The 23,268-nt window shown below is 41.2% G+C and overlaps 1 protein-coding gene across 2 annotated transcripts in view; it reads left to right on the top strand.

Annotated features, from left to right (window-relative positions):
- Window positions 1–23,268, top strand: part of adamts18 (ADAM metallopeptidase with thrombospondin type 1 motif, 18) — a 60,063-nt gene that overhangs the window by 23,820 nt on the left and 12,975 nt on the right. For both annotated transcript variants that reach the window (XM_028015887.1, XM_028015888.1), the window contains 12 exons: window positions 38–197; window positions 2,065–2,170; window positions 3,057–3,194; window positions 3,503–3,656; window positions 6,533–6,628; window positions 7,986–8,134; window positions 13,271–13,443; window positions 14,131–14,261; window positions 15,205–15,328; window positions 15,485–15,729; window positions 20,724–20,844; window positions 21,608–21,734. In XM_028015887.1, coding sequence (XP_027871688.1) covers window positions 38–197; window positions 2,065–2,170; window positions 3,057–3,194; window positions 3,503–3,656; window positions 6,533–6,628; window positions 7,986–8,134; window positions 13,271–13,443; window positions 14,131–14,261; window positions 15,205–15,328; window positions 15,485–15,729; window positions 20,724–20,844; window positions 21,608–21,734 — 1,724 coding nt within the window. The remainder of the gene's footprint in view (window positions 1–37; window positions 198–2,064; window positions 2,171–3,056; window positions 3,195–3,502; window positions 3,657–6,532; window positions 6,629–7,985; window positions 8,135–13,270; window positions 13,444–14,130; window positions 14,262–15,204; window positions 15,329–15,484; window positions 15,730–20,723; window positions 20,845–21,607; window positions 21,735–23,268) is intronic.

Here is a 23,268-nt window from a genome sequence, read left to right as displayed (position 1 = left end):
CCCTCTTTTTTTCCAACTTCCCGCTCTTCTTTTCCAGCTGGGCTTGAACATAAATCACCATGCCGACCAGTCCCTCAACAGTTTCTGTCAGTGGCAGTCGGGTCTGGTAGGGAAAGGAGGTAAACGGCACGACCATGCTGTTCTTCTCACCGGACTTGACATTTGCTCCTGGAAGAACGAGCCCTGTGACACCTTGGGTATGAAATGTTCAGCGTGGAGTATCTAAAATATGTTGTTGTTTTATTTGTTTTTGTTTTTTGGTGGCCAATAACAGTTGGAGGGACTTAAGGACAGACGTCTATCTTTCCAGAACTCCCTCTTGATACTTTGTAAAAAATTAACTGGCTGGTTTTATGTGCAGAAAAATAACAAATTAGTATTAATAGTTTTGTTTTATTGTCAATACTGATTGTGTCAAATTTAATGTGTTCTCCTCAACAGAAGCAGAAATGTTTGTCCCACCAGGACAAACGTCATGCTAGCATTTTACTCCTGCTAGCAATGTTTTATGAAACGCACCATAAAAACATGAGTATGTTTACTCTCTCTCTCTCGATACGCCTCTGCTGAGTTTCACTCTGCAGTCGTCTTTCTTGATGGCCAAGCACATAGGTTGTAAAAAATCCCAATATAATTGTTTTTTCTTTGAACATCGTTGTAGGGGTGAAACCTTTTTAGATAAATAGTGGGTGGTAGGAAGGGCTTCTTTGTGAACCTAAGTTGCAGCAAATTGTCACTGAAGGCGCTACATTCATCAGTTGGGAAACATTATTTGACATTTGAGACGTATCTCGTATGTCTTAAATTCATTAAAGAAAATGTACGTTGGCCTTAAAAACGTCAGTCACAGGTCTTAAATTCGGTCATGGCAGGCCTAATTTAGTCTCCTATATTTGATGTAGCTTTTTTCTTTTCTATCAGGCAAAAGTTTGAATTGCTCCAGATATCTTCACTCACTGTCCTCTGTGACTCAAGGCTGTTAAGGCTACCTGTAACAAGCTGCTAACACTTACTAACTACCTAGCTAGCTACAGAGCCATATTCCATGGGAGAAGCACGAAGCTGCTGCCAAGAGCCATAAAAGATCCCAGAAACTTCTCAGTTTTAGTCCCCTGCATTATTTGTGCACCTCTGTCGTGATGAAGGTTTTACATTTTTTCCCATTTAGGGTCTTAAAATGTCTTAAAAAGTCTTAAATTCGTTTCTGTAAAACTAAGGCCTCAACAGTTTTGATTTAATTGAAAAACAAATGTAAGTTGGCCTTAAATACCTTAATCACAGGACTTAATTTTCTTTCATAATGGTATCTAAAAGGTCTTAAAAGGCCTTAAATTTGGGTTGGTGAAACCTGCAAAAACCCTGAATAGACCAACAGATAATCGGAGTTGACTTTAGTCAGGGAACAATTGTAATTGTAACAATTGTAATTGTAATGATGCCCTCATCTGGACACCCTTACTTTGGATTCCACAGGACGATCCACAACCATCCAGTTGAGTTTAATGCTCTACATGTTGTTTAATATTTTGGATCTTTGGAAGAAAGTGTTCCTAGAAAAAGTAAAAGATGAAAACAAAAGGGACCAATACCAAGTATCTGGGCTGGCCTGTTGAAAGTTAAACCCACAACTAGTATTTTTTCCCCCCTAAAGCTGTCAGTCCTACTCCTGCTCAGATTGTTCTCATCATGAAACAGGATACAGCGAGATTCAGAAAACGGATGGGCTGATGTCGGATCCAAAAAGCAACCGTTGTTCTTTACTGATCGACGATCGCCGTCTAAAGAACAACGCTAAATAAATTGGTTCTGACTTGTGAGGCTGCACCTGGACGCTTGTGTTAAAATTCCCCTTTCTATAGGCAGCGGCGTACATATTTGACAAACGGTTTCTGCCTGCCAAACCTGTCCCAACAGAACGTGTCGAAAAAAACAATGCAGAGAAAGTTGAGAAATTCTCATGTTTCACAATGGAGACTTGATTTAGTGAAATATGTGGTGTTCAATCACCTGATGATACCAACAGTTGACCTTTGATCTTTTTTTTTCCCCTCTTCGTCTTGGAAGGTTTCGCCCCTATCAGCGGCATGTGCAGTAAGTACAGGAGCTGCACCATCAACGAGGATACAGGGCTGGGCCTGGCTTTCACTATCGCTCACGAGTCTGGACACAAGTATGTTTTTAAAAAAAAATGTCACAATGAATTTAATTAACTCTCTTGTTTTAGATGCAAGTCATTCTGCCTTTGTGAGGCTGTTAAAAATACATTTTAAAGGGGCAGTATTATGTAAAATCAACTATTTTGAGCTTTATATCATGTTAGTCATCAAAATCATACCTGGAGTGTTGCCTCAATTGTTGCATGTTTGAGAAATCCTTTCATTCCCATGGCAACCATTCACCAAAGCGCCTGAATGGACCTAGCTCCTCCTTCAAGGTCGGAGCTCCTCCTCAGAGCTGCAATTTCTAAGCTTCCAGCCCCGTGATCCCACCCATTCAGCTCCTTCAGACTAGCCAGCAGGAATTGGCAAACAGCTGGTGGTACTGCACATCTGCTGAGCTCATTATATGAGCTGCTTCTCAGTCCAACACTGGCAAAAACTTTACTTAAGGGTTAATAGAGGAGCCGTGTTGTGATGACTTCCTGAAGGCGGAGTTTCAGAAAGAGTGTGCGTTTCTTAAAGAGACAGAGGCCCAATTTCAAGTTGTTAAATTACAAAGTGAAATATATTTTAAGTCATATTTGATATATTCAGCATTTTTATAACAACTAAAGGTGACATGGTTACTTGATTGTGCTGTAAAATGGCACTATGTCGCTGGAAAACACATAACACTGCTCCTTCAAGAGAGACAAAACTGGACTTGTGCTGGTAATGAATTGAGAGAATCAGTATTAAACGGCCATATTTGCAGAAGCAAATGTCCTCTACAGGCATAACAGTAATTGGGAACAGATATTTAATTTTACTGTGTGGAGAAAATAAAATGTCAGAACGTTTATGTATTTAACTGTATTCTCCTAGTCAGAGCTCAACTTAATTTTTTTCTGTTTGTAGTTTTGGGATGATCCATGACGGGGAAGGGAACCCTTGTCGTAAGACAGAGGGCAACATCATGTCTCCCACTTTGGCTGGGAATAACGGGGTCTTCTCCTGGTCCACCTGCAGTCGGCAGTACCTGAGCCGCTTCCTTGGGTAGGCTCTACGACAGGAGTGTCAAAGTTCAGTCCTCAAGTGCCGCTGTTCTGCAGTTTTTAGATGTGCCACAGGTACAAAACACTGGAATGAAATGTCTTAATTACCTCCTCCTTGTGTAAATAATAGTCTTGCTAATGACCTAATTATTCTATTCAGGTGGTGCAGCAGAGGCACATCTAAAAGTTGCAGGGCAGTGGCCCTCCAGGACTGGAGTTTGACACCTGTGCTCTACGACTTCAGTTTAACCTCGCCGCTGTTGCTTTCTTCATATTTTTGACGTTGCTCTTGTGCCGTCTGCTCACCAGAACAGCCCAGGCATCTTGCCTCGGAGACGAACCCAAGCAGATCGGTCAGTACAAGTATCCTGAGCAGCTTCCCGGCCAGCTGTATGACGCAGACACACAGTGCAAGTGGCAGTTCGGATCCCAGGCCAAGCTATGCGGCCTCGATTTCGTCAAGGTAGTGTCTCAGTGTTTTATTCTTTCTTCTTCTTTTAACACCAGGGAGGGAAAAGGTAATTAGTTACAGTCATTTTCACTGCTTGCACACTTTTTTGTGAAAGCAAAGCTAAGGTGTGGTTGTCGTTCTGCAACCACAAATTTAACAAATATCATTAGGATTTAATGTGATAGAGCTGCAAAAATTGTAAAGCTGAAGGAAAGTGACATGAAGTTTCCAACGTGTTTGACTAAAAATCTGAAAAGTGGGGATGCACCGATATGAACAATTGTTGCCGATACTAATATGCGATGCTAACATTACCGTTATGGTCAATAACTGATATTTACCAATATTGTATATATATTTTTATATATAACTGGTAGGTTTGTGTCAAACTTTTAGGTAATGACATTACTTCTCTTCTGCAGTTAAGTCACTGTCACATGATTGAACAAAAACCGCATTACCAACACACACCCTCTTCCCTCAAACAGCATCAAGATGGAAGTAAACATCGGTTGTTAATATCGGCCCAGTTTTATTTAGCAGACCAACATGTTAAAAAATTATGATGTGTATGTCAACAAGTATGTTAATGTCAATATGTCGTACATCCCTACTGAAAAGTGTGGCTTGAATTTGTATTCAGCCCTTCTGATTGAATAGTTGTTTTCATGCAGGAGCTGGTGAGGCTTTGCCCCAGATGGTTTATGTACTGATAGGTTTGGAGACTTGCTCTGCATATTTAATTATAAATGGAATTTACTTTCCACTTCATGAATATGCACTACCTTCTGTAGGTCTATCACAAAACTAGCTAATAAAATAAGTCCGTCAATCTCTCCACTTTTTTGCAATTCCTCAATCATGGAGATTCCTGTAAAATCAACAAATCCCAGCTGTTTTTTTGCACTAATGCATAATTATGAGTACATTGTGAATTTTCAGCAAAAATGGTCAAATATATTTGGTTTAAGTGACTGCTAACTCCCACCTGCAGGTGACGGTATTTCTTCCATCTACTGCATCAGGTTTACTTGATGTCCAGCTATAGTCCGTGATTGATTTGCCGAGTAACCAAAAGTCACGTTTACCGTCGTACATTACAGGAAAAATGACAAAATTTGCTAAATTCGCAAACTTTTATGCAAATATTTCTAAAGTAGCTGCACAAAATCACTGAATTTTATTGCAACAAAAACATTTGCAAAAATCCTGGAAAAGTATGAGCACTTTTACTAGGGACCTTAACTCTAAACTTTTACAATAATATCCAGATCTGTGATCCGTATAATCATTCAAGGCCTCCTGACGTTTCATCCGTCATGTTTACAGCCTTAAGTCTTTGGAAGCCCTGATGTCAACTCTGAGCTTTAAACCATGGCTAATTAAAGTGGGCCCTCTGCGAGCTGTAGGGAAAATAACCTATAGAGGCGGATTAGTGCTGTTTTCATTCTGATTTCCTATTCATGTGTCTCTTTGTCCGACTCCGAGGTCCACTAGACCCTGCTGTAATGAGAAACAGCAACCTGTGATCATACAGGAGCTTAAACTGTCTGCTCTGCAGCTCCAAACTGGAACCCTATTATTTATCATGATCTGGAAACCTCCCACCTTTGAGCCCATGTTACAGACATTGCCCGCTCACGCAACCCCCGCCCCTTCGCCCACGATCGTCGCTTTGACATAAGCCTTTACAATCAAAGTGCATTGAACGTCGTTCATTCACATGCAAATTGGAAAACAAGCATTCCTCTTGCTGCGTTGCTGGGAAGTTGACTCCACTAAACTGTCCATCGGGAGATTAGCGCACGTTCATGTCGTCCCCCCGATCGTCGCCGCGGCTCCCACCGTCGGCCTTTCCTAGACGCGTACGAGACGGTGGGTGGCAGAACCTTATTAATGCTGGATTTGAGGCGCCCCCTTCTCCTGTCCCATGTTGGCTTTGCCGTCACCCAGCTGCTCGATGTCAGCCGAGCCGAACTGCGTGAGGACAAAGAATCAAACAAGCAGGACTATTTTGGTCTCGTCGCTCCTTCCTTGATTGTTCCTCTGTTGCAGCCGGGCGAGCCGCCAGTGACTATCGCCTGTCTTTCAACCCCGGATCTTCCCCTGCGCTCAGCCTGCCTTTGTTTTGTCGGGTCAGATGACACATGCAATTATAGTCGCTCTTCATTAAAAACGTACATTGATTTGGTTTGACACCGAGTCTTTGTGGAGATGCCATGTGTAGGTGGTGGGGGCCCGTTGACTGGGTTTGATGTGCTTGTGGCCTGGTTGGGGAACAATAAAAGTAGGTGACATTAAACAGGGAAGCACCGATCCACGTTTTTCACTTCCGATACCAGTGTCTATATCTGAGGTTTAATATCGGCTGATACCGATCCAATACAGAAAAACTGCACTGAGTAAATTTTTTTAAACAGAGACGTAAATGTCCTGACTTACAAATGTATCTGATAATTATGAACCAGTACAGCACACTTAATTACACCAATAGTTTATGAAACTTGGTCAAACATAAAAAAACAGTTAAGGCGGCAGAACAGTCACTGTAAAAATAAATAATAAAGCAACTAAAACTTACAAAATCAATAGGTTGTAAAAAATAGACTGCAACAAACTTTCTTCAAATGGTTCAGAAAGTGCAAAGGAAGTCTAGATATAATGTCGAATAATTAATGAAGCCTGACATCACTCAGAGCACAAAGAATAAAATTAGACTGACTAAATTCATCCTTATGGTTTGGGCAGACTGTCACCAAGACCCAATTTAGAACTTTTTTTCCAATATTGGGACCGATACAGATATTAATAGCAGATCTAAGATTAAAAACTGCAGCCAGCCACAAGTCTTATTTTGGGATAAATGTCTAATTGTTTTTGTTCAACAGGACATCTGCAAGTCTCTTTGGTGTCACAGAGTGGGACATCGGTGTGAGACCAAGTTCATGCCGGCTGCAGAGGGAACCACCTGTGGTCCGGACATGGTGAGCAAAAACCTCCACTTGTGAAGGGTCACTTTTAGACATTTCTGACAAGAAGCTTCTAACATTTTTGTCAGAACTTTAGAAATTCTGACAGGTTGCAAGTAAGTCACATCTAACCTGTTAGATCATTACCAGTTGCAAGTAGGGCAAAAAGAGAACAAACAAGTTGTTAAAAATGGCATCTAAACTCGGCCTGTTCATCAAACTTAAGACCATAACCTTAAAAAGACAGGAATGTTTTATTTTTTTGTCAGATGTTCACACTCTAATGAAAGAAACATCTTGAGTCAATTCAGCTCTGTTCTTCTGTATCAGATCGGTATCGCCGATACTAAACCTCAGATATCAGTATCGGAAGTGAAAAAAAGTGGATCGGTGCATTGTTACTTCTTTTTCTGTAACTTTCGTTTTTTAAAATTCTTCTTGATTGACTTAATTTTAATACAGGAGATAAACAACACATTCAACAACTTGCTTGGTAACAACATTTACATGAACTATTTTTCTATTTAAATGTCCTATTTTGCCCATTTTCTGTCCATTGTTGATTCTTAAAGTTTCAACCCGTCTGTCAGTTTCTCCATCCTAGATATTTCGACCATTCTTGAAGTCCATATGCTCCTCATTGGGGTTTCCACTTTCCTTCAGATCTTCAGTATTACTTTCTTTGCTGCCATCAGCAATGTTTTTACTAAGTGTTCATCACTATCTTGAATAATTCCCTCTGAAAATACTTCTGGTCTTACTGGAACTTCAAAACATTACTCAAGATATCCCTTTCCACATCTTCCCCAACAATTCTGTTGTGTTTTTGAGCTGATTGCTTTTTAATTTTGGTGTTGTGAGGTTCTTCCAGGCAAGCTCTCTTCATGTCCGTCAGAGTTTGCGCATGCGCTGCCATTTTATATCCTCGCTGCATCCCTACCTTACCGTATCACTTCCCGTCTACTTTACAAGCATGCGCCGCTCGAGCACCAGACCGTACGCTGAAGACTGCGGTTATAACGTGACAACATGTGAAAAAGCACATGTAAAAGCGTTCAGGGTATTGTAAACACTAAGCCGGACCTTATTTCAAGTGTAGAAAGTTGATATTTTGACAGTTAGAAAGGTGGTGATGTGTGAGAGCGGCTCTTGGCTTCGATCAGCTGGGGAGCCATGCACAATGGATGTGTGTTGTGCATGTTTTGGCTGTTGCTGCAAAAAAAAAAAAGGAAAACAGAGGGGCCTGGGCGTCCAGGTGTAGTACCGGGCGTTTGTCCAACTCCCGAAACCCAGACGAGACACCCGAGCGCCGACAAGTTTGAGCTATTTCTGACCTCTTCTCCATTCTGTTCCTCCGGTCTTTTTCTTCCAGTGGTGTCGGAGGGGTCAGTGTGTGAAATACGGCGAGCATGGCCCCAGGTCCGTCCACGGCCAGTGGTCAGCCTGGTCCCAGTGGTCGGACTGCTCCAGAACCTGCGGGGGAGGCGTCATGTTCAGGGAGCGATCCTGCACCAACCCCAGGTTCGTACGCACACACACTCAGACGGTCCCGTTTGATTATGAAGCAGTTAATCTCATCCACTTTCACTGCTCCGAAGCCGATTAGGTTGCCAAACAGATGAGGAAATAATTCATCCTGTCACACAGCTGACAGGAAAAATCTGACTTGCAGTTGTACCAGAAAGTTGTTGCTGAAGCCCCTTTTGTCACTAAAGCTTTCCTTTTACGAACACCTGAAAGAACTTTCAGCCAGGTAGCTGTCAGCATGGATATGTGCACACATTTGGCACACACACACCCACCCCTACAAATACACACATATGCTTCTGTTTCTGTCTTTGCAGGAACTTTCCGTTGACATCCACTCATTTCTACAGCCTAACTCTTACTTTTACCTTAAACCTAACCATTACCATTACATAGCCATACCCTTCAATGTAATATGTGTTGGGAAAATGGTCCCTGCAATGTATCAAATATATGGCAGGCATACACACACACACACACACACACACAGATAACGGCTTTCATCTGTACTACTTGACAGTCCAGACTAAAGATCTGTCTCTCAGAAAGTCTCCTGATAGAACTCTTCTCTTTTTCTGAAGTCAGCAAACGTCCGCTGAACTTGTTCACTCGCAAGTACAAGTCCAGGTCGGATCTGAGAAAGCATATCTCCCTACTAGCCAAGAGCTCTGTGGGCGTCATTACAAGAACAAAGGGCATTGTTAGTTTTAATGTTGTGTTGCACAACAGATGTGCAGCACCTTGCTGGTACAGAGTATGCATCCAGATTTATGCGATGTTTCAGATCTTTGTCTCGGGGTCAAACAGAGCGACAGTCACGAACAAGTACTAGATAGACTGCGTTCTTAATGAGTTCTATTGGTGGGGATTTTATAACAAGTAAGTGTGCCAGACTCACATTAGTTAAAATACTTTATGCAATAAACCCCTGATGTATTTTGTTGGAATTTTATGGGGAAAGAGCAAGACAAATTAGCATAGCTTTGCTTAGCAGACGTAAGAAAGGATACACGGTTCCAATCTTTTTACAACTTACAATCTGAAACACATGGTGTGCATTTGTCAATACTTTGTAGAACCACCTTTTTGCTGCAATTACAGCTCCAGGTTTCTTGGCTTATAAGAAAATGTTGCTCATTCTCGTTTGCCCATTTTCGTCTGCAAAACATCTCAAACTCAGTCAGACTGAATGAAGATTAAGGTGAGATGTCTTCTTATTGCAGACTACATGAAGATGATCCTGTCTTATCAGTGCTAATGAGCTAACAGCAGAGCTATTTTTTCCTTTAGCGCTTTAGCATTTTTGATAACTTCAAAAACTTTTAGCGCACTCTATATCAACTAAGCAAACTTTTCCAGAGAGATTCTAAAGCGGAGTTTCCTGACTGTTTTGTAAACTCTCGGTGTAATAAAGTTTGACGTTTTGGTAATCAACTGTTAAGCATTCGTCATGTAGCCAGACGGCTTTTTTCATGTTATTCTCTTTTTTCCCTGTAGCTTCATTAAGAACAAGAGACATACAGACACACACAAAAAAACACAAACTGTACAAGTTAAAAAACATAAATCCAATATCTAATGCCACTATAAAACTTGTAAACTATAAAGCTAAAATTAAATTGTTTGAGAGTTTTAATCTTTCAAAGTCCGGCGGAATTTAAATTTAAGTTAAATTTAAGTTAGCACTTTAGAATTAGCTTCTGGTTAATACATTCCTGGTGCAGTGATTTAGTGTTAAACAAACTAATATTTCTGATTAGTGCTTTAGGGTTAACTTTTTAGCAACTAACTTTTTAGTTAACTGTCACCTATCACTGTATTCTTCTACTTATTTTTATCTTATCAAGTGAGTGGCTTTTGTCACTTTTTAATATTTTCAATTTACCAAGATGATGTGAGCTTTTTCAACTCAGGTTCCCATAAATTCCTCAATAATATAAAGTATTTTCAGATATTCCAATTTTGTCCATTTAAACACAGTGCCTCGTAATGTACAGGCTTTCTGCTACATCTTTCTCCTTGGTTCGGTTTACCGCTGGGGCCGACAGACTGGTGGGGCTACTCTGTCCATCTCAGCCGACTCGTCTCCTAATCCCCGTGAAGGATCAAAGACGCTCTCCGAGGCTGGCTGCTTCTCATATGATACACATTATACACTGTGACTGGCAGACCGAAAAAGGGCCACAAAGCCTTCTAAACCGGGTTAGCTGTCAAGTCCATTTATCATTCCTGTGGCGTTAAATGGAACTCCGCAGGAGAGCCTGCCGACTGCAGCTGCTAAACTGTGAGTTCTGGGATCAGCAGGACAAGCGGGTGGACGGACGATGGTGAAGGGTAAACGTAAAATCCAATGAGGCCAAGTCATGATATCATTGTAAAAGCTCTGGTGCTTTAAAACCATGATAAAACAGTCATGGAAAACAATAGGACACCCCATTTAATACTACGTTCCCTACTAGGATTTTTTTTAATCTGTGGGAAAGCAGATAATTAGCCTGCACAAAACAAAAATGAACATTGAATTCTTCACTAAACAAAAGATGTCAGCAAAAACGGGACCATGTTGGTAAAATGCTTCCTTTAACCACCTACCAGTCTTGACTTCGCTTTGGCGAAGGTTTTGTCCCATTTCTCACTTTGACAGCTGTGAGATGTTTTAGGCGTTTCTTCAGTACAGATCTGGGCTCTGACTCCATTCCACGATCCATTTCTTTGTTTTCAGCCAATCGTTGGTCGATTTACTGGTATGTTTTGGCTCCAGCTCCCATGTAGAATCCATGGCAAATTCTGTATTGCTATCATCTAGCAGCTCAATGTTTCACTCTTGATATGTGGTCTTGAAACTATGGAGTTGATTAATGTCAAAGTTGTCCTCTGTTCTGTTGTCCAGAAAATATTTTGTCCAAAGAAGATTGTTGTATAAGTTCTGATTTTTGTCCATGCTCTCTCTGGTCAGTCTGGTTCTCATCTTTTTCATAGAGAGGTTTCCACTTGTGTCGTTCTGATTATACCGGCATGCGATGTCATACCAACATAGCAGAACCCCACTATATGTTATGGGACGGCATTTTACAAATTTTAGACACTTCCTTTGGCATTCTGTCATTTGCTCTTAAGGTGCACTTTAGCAGATGTTTTAAAGGTCATTCACTTGTAGACAGTGGCAGTTCACCACAAGACGTGTAAGGTGCACAGCAAACATCTGAAAGAAGGTTCTCTAGTCAGATGAGACCGAGATTTAAACATTTTGACCGACACAGACCTATGACGAAGATAAGTTTGCACTGAAAGTTGGAAAACCGTTTACAATGCGTTCATCTTCACAAATACCCACATTTTTGTATTGTCTATTACAGAAAATCCATATAAAATAAATTACAGAATGGACAGTTGTGCTTGATAAACTGTCACTGTCACTGTAAAATACATCACTTCCTGAATTGCTGTATTTCTTTGCCCAAGGGCTACCTTGCAGGTCAAACACTGTCAATTTATCTCTCATAAACAAGCCTGGGGGATTAGCAGGTTCATGAATTTGACCCGGTTTTGTTGGGATCACATTTTGTCAACACCTCCTTTTATCAGGGGCACATGACGACCCTTACTTGGGCCCTTCTTTAGTGGATCTTCCCAGTCGTCTTCTAAAGCTCTTTGCTGCTCTGGGGCCATGGAATGTGGATGTATTAGCATGTGTAAGAGGCGTGGTGGAAAATCCTGAGAGGGACCGGGAGGGAGCAGGTGAGTCACAGAGAGTGCAAGAGCAGACACGATGACCCCTGACCTACAGGGGTTTCCGCTTCTGTCGCCGGGCAGATTTACCAGGCTATTGGGACATCTAAGCACCCTTGTGGGGTCATGAGGTTTGCACACTTAAAAACTTGTTGAAGGCAAAGAGGATAAGGAAGAGAGATCCAAGAAGTTTGGCAAAACAAGAGTTTAGAATCAGAAGGAGGATCTAACTCTCCTTTCGGATCAATCGAGCGCTCTAATTAGGAGGACTTGACTGATGGCATATACGGGGGAGTCCCCCCACTAGCCCGCTATAAGCACCTTACCATATGGTTTGTGTTTGTGTGTGGCTGAGTCTTAATAGGATCAGGACTATGAAAACCAGGGCCAAATCCCCCGTCTCACTAAAGGGAGGAAGATTGGCGCAGAGCAGGTATCGCCCATGCTTCCAAACCTTTCAGGATCTCCATCACCGTTGGCAGCAAAGCCCTTCTGTGATCGAGTCCAGATCTAAACGGATGCAATAAGCAGCTGAGTTGGAGGGGAAAAAAACAACTAAAACATATGCTGTCATCCTGAATGTGTGCTTCCCGCTGCTGTAGACACAGATATTTCAGAAAATTAAAAGGGCTTCTCTAAGTATTTTTTTGCAAGCAGTTCTTTTTATTGGACACAGTGCGGTTCCTCAGGCTGTGTGGGTATTTATGTGCATGTGCAATCCACTTTAGTAAACAACCCAACTCAATTTTCTCTGTTGGTGGTTGTTTGAGAATGCCTAGCAGGACTGACGAGAGCCTGGGAAGTCAGACATGGCATCCTGGTGTTGTCAGACAAAAGACTGCTGCCATTTGTCTAACAAGTGGTGATTTCTCAGATGAAAAGAGCTGATATGTGTTGCTACGGTACTTCAGATGAAAATTAGTCATTTTTGATCAAACACTGATAAATTAAATAAACCACTTCTTCTGAATTACTGCATTCACATGCTTGAGTCAGCGAAATGTTATGATTGAAAGTCCAGAGGTTTAAAGTAAAAAATGTTAACCATTTCCCAACGTACTATACGACTGTGTAGATGTATACTGTATGTCCACACGTCTTTCTTGTGGACATTCTTAAGTGAAAATACTCAAGCAAATACTCCCAAGCATTGATTTTCTTAAAATTCTTGAAAATCACATTTTTATTCATTGTTATAAAACATATTTTCGTCGACTCTGAAAGCAATACCGAAACCTTTTTTTTTTTTTTTTTTAGCCTAGATTCCTGAGTTGTCAGTAACCTCCTCTCTTTTCTGTAACCCAATCATTTTGATTCAAGTTGAGTTAGCTCTTCATTAGTGGCCATTGTCAGACTACCAGAAATGCATTGTTAATGAAACTTGCTGTATCCCCAACCCAGGCCCCAGAACAATGGTAAATTCTGCCCAGGCTCGACTCGTCTCAACCAGCTGTGTAACACCAGACCCTGCCCTTCCAATGCCTTGGACTTCCGGGCCCAGCAGTGCGCCGAGTACAACAGCAAACCCTTCAGGGGCTGGTACTACAAGTGGAAACCTTACACCAAAGTGGACGGTAGGGTGGTCCGTTGAGGAACGACATGTACTTGTATTGTTCTATTACCTTGAATGTACAGAGAGTTCTACAAAGCCCAGGGCCAACTCTCGTATGTTCTGTGTTCCTCTGTTGGTCCAAATCTCTTTTCTAAAGTGTTTACTCCGTGTGATGCCAAACCCTATTTACTGTCGCAATGCTCAGAGCCTCAAAGCTGCAGGAAACTATGGCTGTGGGTAATGTGCATGGGAAACATGTAGCCACCTGTACACTCAAACAAGGGGAAGGATTTAAAAAAGGAAGCCTGCAGGCCAGCTTTGTTACTCAGAGAAAGGCGAGAGAGAGAAAGAGAGAGTGTGCGGTGAGGAAGAACAGCGTGTTGGCTGTCATCCCAGGCCGGTTTTAAACTGTTGATGAATGGAGGGGACCATGTGGAGAGGAACAGATTCTGAAATGCTTAATAGGACGCTGGGCCAAGTCACCTTCACCATCATTTGTTTTAATCAGAGGCGGCTGTAGCGGCCTGTCTCTGATAACTGATCTGAATTTTTAAAAAAATAAACCAATGAGCCCACCAGAGTTCCACAAAGTGTTTCTGTCATTTCCATTTTAGCCCCCTGCAAACGCTGTTCAGATTCTGAAACTGCAAAACTCACCAGGTCTTAGAAGAACTTTGGTGCATTCACACATTCTTTCTCTTCCCTACAGAAGAGGACATCTGTAAACTGTACTGCATTGCAGAAGACTTTGACTTTTTCTTTGCCATGTCCAGCAAGGTGAAAGATGGCACTTCCTGCTCTGACCATAGAGAAGGTGTCTGCATTGACGGAGTGTGTGAGGTAACTTGGTTTCATGTTTTTTTTTCTGCATAGGGACAGATACAGAGTGAACTGACCCCATTCACAGTTTTTGATATGGGCTACATAGGTGGTTGCCCAGGGCGGCATTAGAAAGGGGTAAGATTCTCAAGGACTAGAAAATATAACATATCTTATCTGTCATGTTGTGCCCTGAACAAGTTTGCTACTACTTGTATGCACATCTCCCTTGGTTTCTGCTGGATAAGAATAGTGATAATTGCTCACATGTTGATTGGTTGAGGGCATCGCTTCAGGGAATCAGTGATGGTTTTCACAATTCCCATAAGAACAATCACTTATGACTGTGGAGTCATTTCAGGTTAGATGAAAAAAAAGTGTCTTTGTCTACATGTTTGATATTATCCATGTTTATATATAGTAGTTCTAATAATACAGTATGGGAGGTATAAATTTCAAAATCTCTTGCACACGTCTCTGTGACATGTCCTGTTCAATACTCTAACCTTGACCATTTTAACCCTGAGGGCACAGAATTTGAACACCATTAAAGTAGAACTTCATATGAAATTGTGACCCAATTTCACATTAACATTTTATTCAGGTGGAACTAAAAGTTGAGCCCAAAGATCTCACTTTAAGAGAGATATGAACTTGCAATCTGAGTGATTTGTCTTAAGTTGGCAAAGCAGAGTGATCAATGTTGCCAAGTCAAGACATGGTACGTTGACAGACTCCTACCCAGGGAGACTGAAGGCTGGAATTCAGTTAAAAGGGGCAAGCAACCAGTTTCCTGTTTGTTTTTTAGTCAATTGTACATAATATCTATCACACATTTTTGTGATTTAATTTTCTCTCCTTCACAAAACCTTTGGTTTTAGCAGCTGTTTGTACATTTTTGAGAGCTGCTTTAGTGAATGCTTGACCCAGAAGCCTGTATAATGGAGCGAAATGCCCTTTTCAGGCTGTGGGTTGTGACCGTCTCCTGGGCTCCAAGGCCTCCCTGGATGCCTGTGGGGTCTGTAAAGGCGACAACTCCACTTGCAAGTTTTTTAAGGGCCAGTACACCCTGCAGCACCGGGCAAACGGTAAGCACCACTAAACTTGTAGTTTTTCTGTTGGTGCTGGTAGTCATACACCAAGTATTACTGAATAAGAGAGAAAGACTTGCATGGACTAAAAGTCAGTCTCTGATTTTATTTTTGCTATTGAACCTTAAGCGTTTTTCTTGTCTTCGTTCCCAGAGTATTACTCTATGGTGACAGTGCCGGCTGGAGCTAGGGGCATTCACATTCAGGAGATGGAGGTGTCCACCAGCTACCTGGCTGTACGTTCCCTCAAGAAAAAGTACTACCTGACTGGGGATTGGACCGTGGACTGGCCAGGGAGGTTTTACTTTGGTGGGACTGTGTTCGACTACCAGCGCTCTTTCAACAAACCGGAGAGCCTGTACGCCATCGGTCCCACTAACGAGACTCTGGTGTTTGAAGTAAGTCGCCGCTGCTACTGTAGCTCTGTTTTAACTCTGGGCATGATGTGGCTTTGAGGTAGGAATAGGTTTGGCTTTAGCTTAACTGATCTACCCCCTACCCCACCACCGCACCCAGTTATATGAGATTGATTGATTTACCAAGAAGTATTTTACAATAAAGAAATAATCAAATTCAAATTTCTCCACTTTTTGTGCTCAATGTAGAGGTTTTGCCAATAGTTCAGTGTTATAAAGATTAACTTCTCAGGGCAGGGATTAATGTTTTTAATGCAGGATTGCCCCATAGTCCTACCAGCTCCAGTGTTAACATAATCACTACTTCAAGTTCATGTTCAAGTTCACACAAAACCATAGATTTGTCCCCTCTGGCCACTGACCTCCTGTGCTTTGTTGAAGGCATGTGGTTAATAGAGCGAGTCAAGTCCTGAAGACCCTGTGCATGCAAAATGACAATAAAGTCAGTCTAAGTCTAAGTCCTGAAGTCAACTGCTTTGTCCAAGCAGGGATGAAAAGTGTAAAATCAGATGATTGCCTGGAGTGAGGTGTTCTGCACAGCATACCGGCTGATTTATGAGCTTTTTATTTGTATTTTTCTTCATTCACATTTGGAGTCAGCGGTTTGTTACGAACCAGAGCTTGGTGAGGAGCACTTGTCTGTACCTGTCCTGAAACAGCATATTACAACACTGGACAGGCGCATTCCCTAGACGGCAAAACCGACGTTCCACAAGTGGCAGAGTCATGCAGAGGTTTGAGCGAACGGAGCGGAGATGTGAGGGAAGTTCCTCTGCATAACTTTGTCAGCAGAAGCATCTATTTTCTCTTGACCTCTGAGCCCTGGCCATAAAAACAGAAGTGGAAACCAGCTGAAGAGCAGACTGCGAAGTGATATTCATGTAAAAACTGGTCTCCACTTTGTCCCTTGGGCTACCGACACGGTGTGGTTAGAGCTGGAATGACTGGCCGCCGTGAGTTATATTTATTTCTAACATGCCTTGGCGGTCACTTGTTTGTCTGTCTTGAAACATCCGAGTGCTAATGTTGCTATTTTGATGAAGAGACTTTGGTCTGTGGCTTAGTGTGAGTTGCTGTTTGAAAAGTGCAGCATTGTCCTTGGTGACCCTTATTGAGATTTCAAACTCTTTACCCAAAGGTGGAGTTTATTTCCACCTCAACAGTGCCAGGTTTCATAGGCAACGTCAGCCATGCGGCTAATTATCATGGCTATGCTACAATATCCAACTGGAAGCAATAGTTGTCCAAAATCAGAAAACTAGAAGCATTATTCCACTAAAAATATTTGTCCTCTCAGATGTACAACTGCTATATGTGAGCACCATGGCTCTAAGCTGCTGGATTGTTTTAATATTGCCACTAGGCCTGTCATTATAGCAAATTTTGCTGGACAATAAATTGCCCCTGCAATTATTGCGATAATATTGTCGTTTTCATGTAACATATTGATAATGGCAAAATAATGTAAGTTTGCCGTCTCAAAGAACGACACTTAACACTGGAAGACACTTGAAATATTTCCAATAACACACAACGATAACCAAAACGATCAATAAAACAGAAATAAAAACCATTTACAACCAGAACCCAAATAAAATGGACTGTGAAGTCTCAATAAAATAATAATAATGTAAGTTATTGAACTCATTTTAATTTGTCATATGATTGATGGATTAATTGCATATCGCGACAGTATTAATTTAAGTAAAATATTTAAAGGTTTAGTTCAGATTTCTTTTTTAAGCGAAGTTCAGTTGAGTCAATATTGGTAACAGTTCACTCACCTGTAAGTCAAGTTAAGTTTATCTGTATAACACATTTCAGAAACAAGGCGGTTCAAAGTGCTTTAATTCATAAAAATATATTACAGTCACCATTTATGGAATAAGCAATAAACATTATATTCTGTCACTGTGAGCTTACCAGACCTACAGACTGGTGAAAGCTAACAGGCTAATCAGATGCTACGGCTACATGCTAACGTCTACCTCTTAGGCAGGGATTGAAGTGAAACGGCTGTGTGAACAGTTGAGCTGTTACTGAAATTCTTCCAATGGACACCGGAGACTTCAGTGGTGTTAAGTACGAGGCGGAGAACAGCTGGCAGACCGCACGCGCTTCCTGGATGACGACACTGTAACTGACCAGCTAACCATGAGGATGCAGGAACATGGCGACATAACTTCTGAAAGCGTCAGCTAAGATGGGGAAAAAACTTTACGTTACATATTGTCAAAATATCCATCATAATTTAGAAAGTGATGTTACATCAGAGTGTAGATTTTTCACACCCCAGGCTTACGGTGTCTTACAAAATTACTCATACTTATGCTACGACAATAAGCAAAATGGATTTTTACTTTAATCTTAATTGATAGACCAGCAAAAACGCATATATTTGAGTTGGATGGAAACTTCTTCTTTTGTATTATTATTACTACTTAGACCTTATTTAGGTTACTCATCATTTCGATCACATACTGTATATACTGTATATACCGTGACATCAAGTGAGGCTTAGGTAGCAGTGCAGTAGAAGTATGAAACATTGCCACCTGCAGGTGGGAGTTAGCACCACTTAAACTTGATGTTTTCGACCATTTTGCGAAACATTTGCAATAAACTCAAAATTGGTGCGAAAAAAACATGAGGATTTTTTGATTTAATGTCAATTTCCATGACCCTGGATGTAAAGAAAAATGTAATTTGGCAGCATACGTTAAAAAAATATTTAGATTTTATTGATGAAATATTATCTAAGCTCACAACTGTTATATTACATGTCCCTCTGGTGATTTGAGGGCCACACAACAAGCGGTAGTGAGCCCGATTTGACGCATGGTTTTAGATCAAAACCTATTTATGTGTTACAATGTGTATATGTAGAAACTATTCATATACATTTGAAGTAAGGCAAAAATAAAAAAAAGGAAATTGTTATAAATTTATCTGCCTTTCGCTACATTATTTTTTATTTGTGAGTCTCAATAGAGTATTTATCCCGGAGATCATGTAGATGATGTAAGCATAATCTGCATTAGTACATCCAGTAATTACAAAAAGGAGACAGAGGTTGAAACAGAGATAAGAACGGACAGACGGGATGGACAGAGGGACAGAGAGCAAGATTAAAAGATTAGGAACTCTGCAATTGAACTTTTTGGATGTGATGAGTGAAGGTCAGAGAACAAGGTCTTTAGCTGGGATGTTTGAGTTCTCCCTAATGCAAATCTTCATCTGCTTGACACATTCTTCCATAGTGATGCTGTGACTTAGAAAAAAAAAAAAGAGGATGGTGAGGGAGGATGTAAGTGTGGATCACTCGCAGTTCCTCAGTGGAAACACTGAAGGGAAAAGCACATGTGGAGTGTGAGCGTAAACTGTGACAAGGTGCTGCTCAGCTGGTGGAGGAGTGGGGGGTGAGGTGGTTATTGGGGTGATTCACGAGAAAAGGGGGAGTTGGCCGCCGCCACCGCCGCGTAACATATGGCTGCTTCTGGATGTTTCGGTGGACGCTAAGCGGGATTATTCCCTCGTGAAATTGAAATTCTTGTGGTCTGACAGGGCAAGGTCATGCCAGTCCAGAACACAACTTAGTCAGCCTGATGTCTGCACCCGGCAGATTGTAATTCGTCTTCATCTCGGGTGTCTCGGCGATGTGTGAGGTTGTCGGAGCTGTGAAAATCACGCCACTGTGATCTGCTGTTGCTATGCAGCCGGATTAACACCAGCCTTACATCCTCTCTGATTTTGCACAGGCAGTGCAATTTTTAACACATTAAAGACAATTTTATTTTATTTTTTATTTTTAGTTTCTTGATTGTTTTACATGTATTGTGCTGACATCTTAGCCATATAGTCATTTTGTAGGAATTGCCCCCAATGATCTATGTATTGTGTCCCAAGACGTTTTGTGGTGTTGTTTTATGCGACGCGTAAACCTTACCTGCTAACCCAACTTTGGATTAGAGCGGAAACTTTCTCTAGTGGCCATTCCAGACAACTTTATCTGTTCGATCTTTCTGAATTGTTGTGATATGACCATTTACATTTAATACACCAAGCAATGGTGGGTACAGTTTGAACTAACTAATCTGGACATAGCTCTTTGAGTGCTCATGTGGACACCATGTGAGTATCTTTAATATTTTCACACATTTTGTTCTTTGTGTTTGTTCACCTTGGCCTTTTCTCTCTTATTTGCCTCACATTTAAAAACTTAAATTCTCAAACGTGTTTTAGATATGAACTTGGTTCCCTGACTAAATGTATGATACCAGTGCAGCAGGTAATGTGGAAATAGAAGCGCTGGTGAAGAATACCGTAAGCTAGCAAGTGTGTGTTTTCCTTGCAGAAACATGGAGCTGATATTAGAAAGCTTCTTGTTTCACAGGAGATAAACAATTCTCATTTGACTCTCTGTCTGGCAGCTAGCCAGGCAGAGGGTCAAGATGGTTGACCGGAGTGGGTGGAAGCGCCTCAGGACTAGTTTCAGTGTACAGCTCCAGTGATTGTAAGTTAATTGGTTCTGCAGATATAGCTGAAAGCTGTCCCGATATTAAAGGTCTGGTACATACTGGTAGTCTTTTATGTATCACTTGAACGTAAGAGGAAGTTGACCTTGACAGTAAAAAGTATCACAGATAAATATCTCCTTGTCCTTGGTTTAATGGTGGGTATATCTACTTTCCTTCGTCAGTTAATCTGTGCTGGAGTTAGAGGTGGAGGAAAGTTCTGCAATGTTTCCTGAGTCATGTTTTCAAGACTCGCGACCCTTAGCAGCCGAAGCAGGATACCACATTTCCATTGGTCGTTAGTCTCTTCTAATGGGCTATCTGCTAACTGCTATCTGCTAGATTGGTGGATTTTGGGGTTCAAGGACCTGGTAAAGTTGTACAAAGATGTGGGTTTTAGTTTATGGGAGAACTGTGTTTTATTTCTCCTGAACCCTTTCTGAGTGTTTTCCTGCCTGACAGATCCTTCTTCAGGGAAAGAACCCAGGGGTGGTTTGGGAGTACACTCTGCCCCGCACTGAGAGGAAACCTGAGTACAGCTGGGGTGTGGTTCGCTCGGACTGCTCTGCTCCGTGTGCTGGAGGTAAGGCCGGTTCTATGTTACCCCATAACAGAGATGCGAATCTTTCAATGTCAAGCATTACGATTGAATTCCGATTTTTAGTGTCACGATTTAATTCAGAAACAATTCTCGATTCAGGAACCAATTTTTCTATTCAAACGGTCTGGATTGAACATTTATTGAAAACAGTTCTGTAAGGTTCCATACTGTATCAAATTCCATCTAAATAGATTTGTGCATGAAATCCTCCAACTTACATGACCAGTATTAGGCTAGCTTACAGTTTTTAAGGTAGGAAAACATGTCAGTGGGTTCTGGACACGGACCACCAGAGATCAGACAGGAAATTTTACATCAAAGTATATCCATATGTTGGGATGGACCAGTCAAAGTGGAGATTTGAACCCGATTGAGAATTAGCGGCAAGACTTAGAAAAGTTTTTCATTTAATCCGACTGAAAAATACTTCAGTTTTTCCCAACATTTTGGTCTTTCACAGAGAATCTCAATGAAATACATTAAAGTTTGTGATTGTCACAAAATGTAAAACAAATTTCATCATGCATATCTATCACTATTCACTGCATAACGATAGAAAATGTAATCATTTTCCAGATAAACAAATTAAATAGAAGATCAACAACTTTCTTATGTACATCTTTTTAGAAATATCCCATCAGTGAGTCATACTTTCTCTACAATTTTGCTAAATGCTTCCACTAAGCTACTCGACCTTCCTCACCAGAGGTCTGCTGTATCAAACCTTCCTCCTCATGTTTTTCAGGTCGCATCTCCAGCAAGGCCATCTGCCTGCAGGACCACCGCACCCAGGCCAACTCCAGCATGTGTAACCCCCACACCAGGCCCGCTCTAGGTTCCCATCTCTGCAACACGCAGCCCTGTCCAGCCTAGTAAGTGTTCAGACTGCGTGTGGGTCAGAGGCGCTCGTTGCGTCTCCTTGCTTGTGGCGGCGGCTCTAATGTCGCCAAATTTTCAGGAAGCTGTGGAACCGTTTTATTATAGGTGCGCACACAGACGCACGTATGCACTGCGGTCGCGCTGCTCTCTGCGGTGTGCCGCCACTCTGCACTCTCTGTGTTCGTCTCATTCCTCGGCCCACTCTGTAATTTTTCCTTTTTCTCCTGTTTTTTTTCCCCCCATTAAAAAGAAAAGGAAACATTCTTCCCACGCAAAGACACATGCATGAGCTGTCTGCATTTGCTATGCCTGCTTTTCTCTGTGTTAATGTGGAAGACAGTTGTTGCTGCTTGATGACTGGGATTTACAGTTCAAACCATAAGTTTATTGACAGGAAATAAAGACACACACACCTGCGCAAAAATGTGTCATTATTTTTGCTAATGTTGAAAAAACACAATTTTCTGTTGCGTTTTTTAATAAGAAACAAGAAACTCAGTTAAAAATCATATATGAATAAGTTTGTTGACGCAGCAAGTCATAATGATTCTCCAACTACTTACCGTCTTTGTGGTTTGCGCCAGCAGCAACATTTGGTTGTTGATCACGTGACTCATGTGATGTGAAAGAAGAGTTTCTGTCGCAGTTTTGCAAAATAATCCAAAACGTTTTATTGAAAAGCAAGTTTTTTTTCCCCCAAGGTCGGTGTATTTCCATTAAGCAATTTTTTTTTTTGAAATGTTGAATTGTGCAATTATGTAATCAAAGGAAATGAGAACATTTACATTTCAGTAAAAAACTCCTCTTATGTTTATAAGAGGAGTTACGTTACATTACGTAATGCTACGTAACGTAACGTAGATCGTAACGTAGAATTTTTAAAATTTGGTTTTGAAACAATAAAAGGAGCTAAATCTTGTCCTTTCTGTGCACCGTTTTGCATATATTTCTGGTCATTTGCTCCAAGTCTTTGAGGTTGGAAGGCCTTCTTTCCATCACCCTAATTTTTTTTATTTCTCCACAGATTCTCTGTCAAAAACCAAATACATAATCTTGAGCTTAAATTTAAACAATGGTATTTAAAAAAAAAAAAAAAAAGCTTTAGCAAATAACTTCAAAATAGAATGAATAGAACAGAAAATATAACTGGAACCAGCTTTGAAGAAATCATCTAAACCTTGTCAGACTGATTGTTGCTCTCTGAGCATGAAATCATGCATAAAATCCAAGTTGCATCTAGGTAGTCTAGACAGAGCATTTCAAGGTATGCATTTTTAAAAGTCTGCATTAGGACCAAACACAGAATTCATAGAAGCAAAACGGGTGAAAGTGCATTAGAGCAAAGAGTTGAATAAAAGGCCTCTCTCTCTCTCTCTCTCTTCCTGTTCCTCTTTCTCTCTCTCTCTGCTATAGCTTGTAGGGCTTTTGGCTGGGGAACTGGAGCTAGCTTGATTTATAGCACTGCCCCAAAAGAACAGGCAGGGGTCAGAGAGAGTACACACATAGACACAACTGCACTGCGCAAAA

This window comes from Xiphophorus couchianus, chromosome 4, assembly GCF_001444195.1.
Source record: "Xiphophorus couchianus chromosome 4, X_couchianus-1.0, whole genome shotgun sequence".
NCBI classification, from domain to species: domain Eukaryota; kingdom Metazoa; phylum Chordata; class Actinopteri; order Cyprinodontiformes; family Poeciliidae; genus Xiphophorus; species Xiphophorus couchianus.
This window is presented reverse-complemented; position numbering and strand designations above follow the sequence as displayed.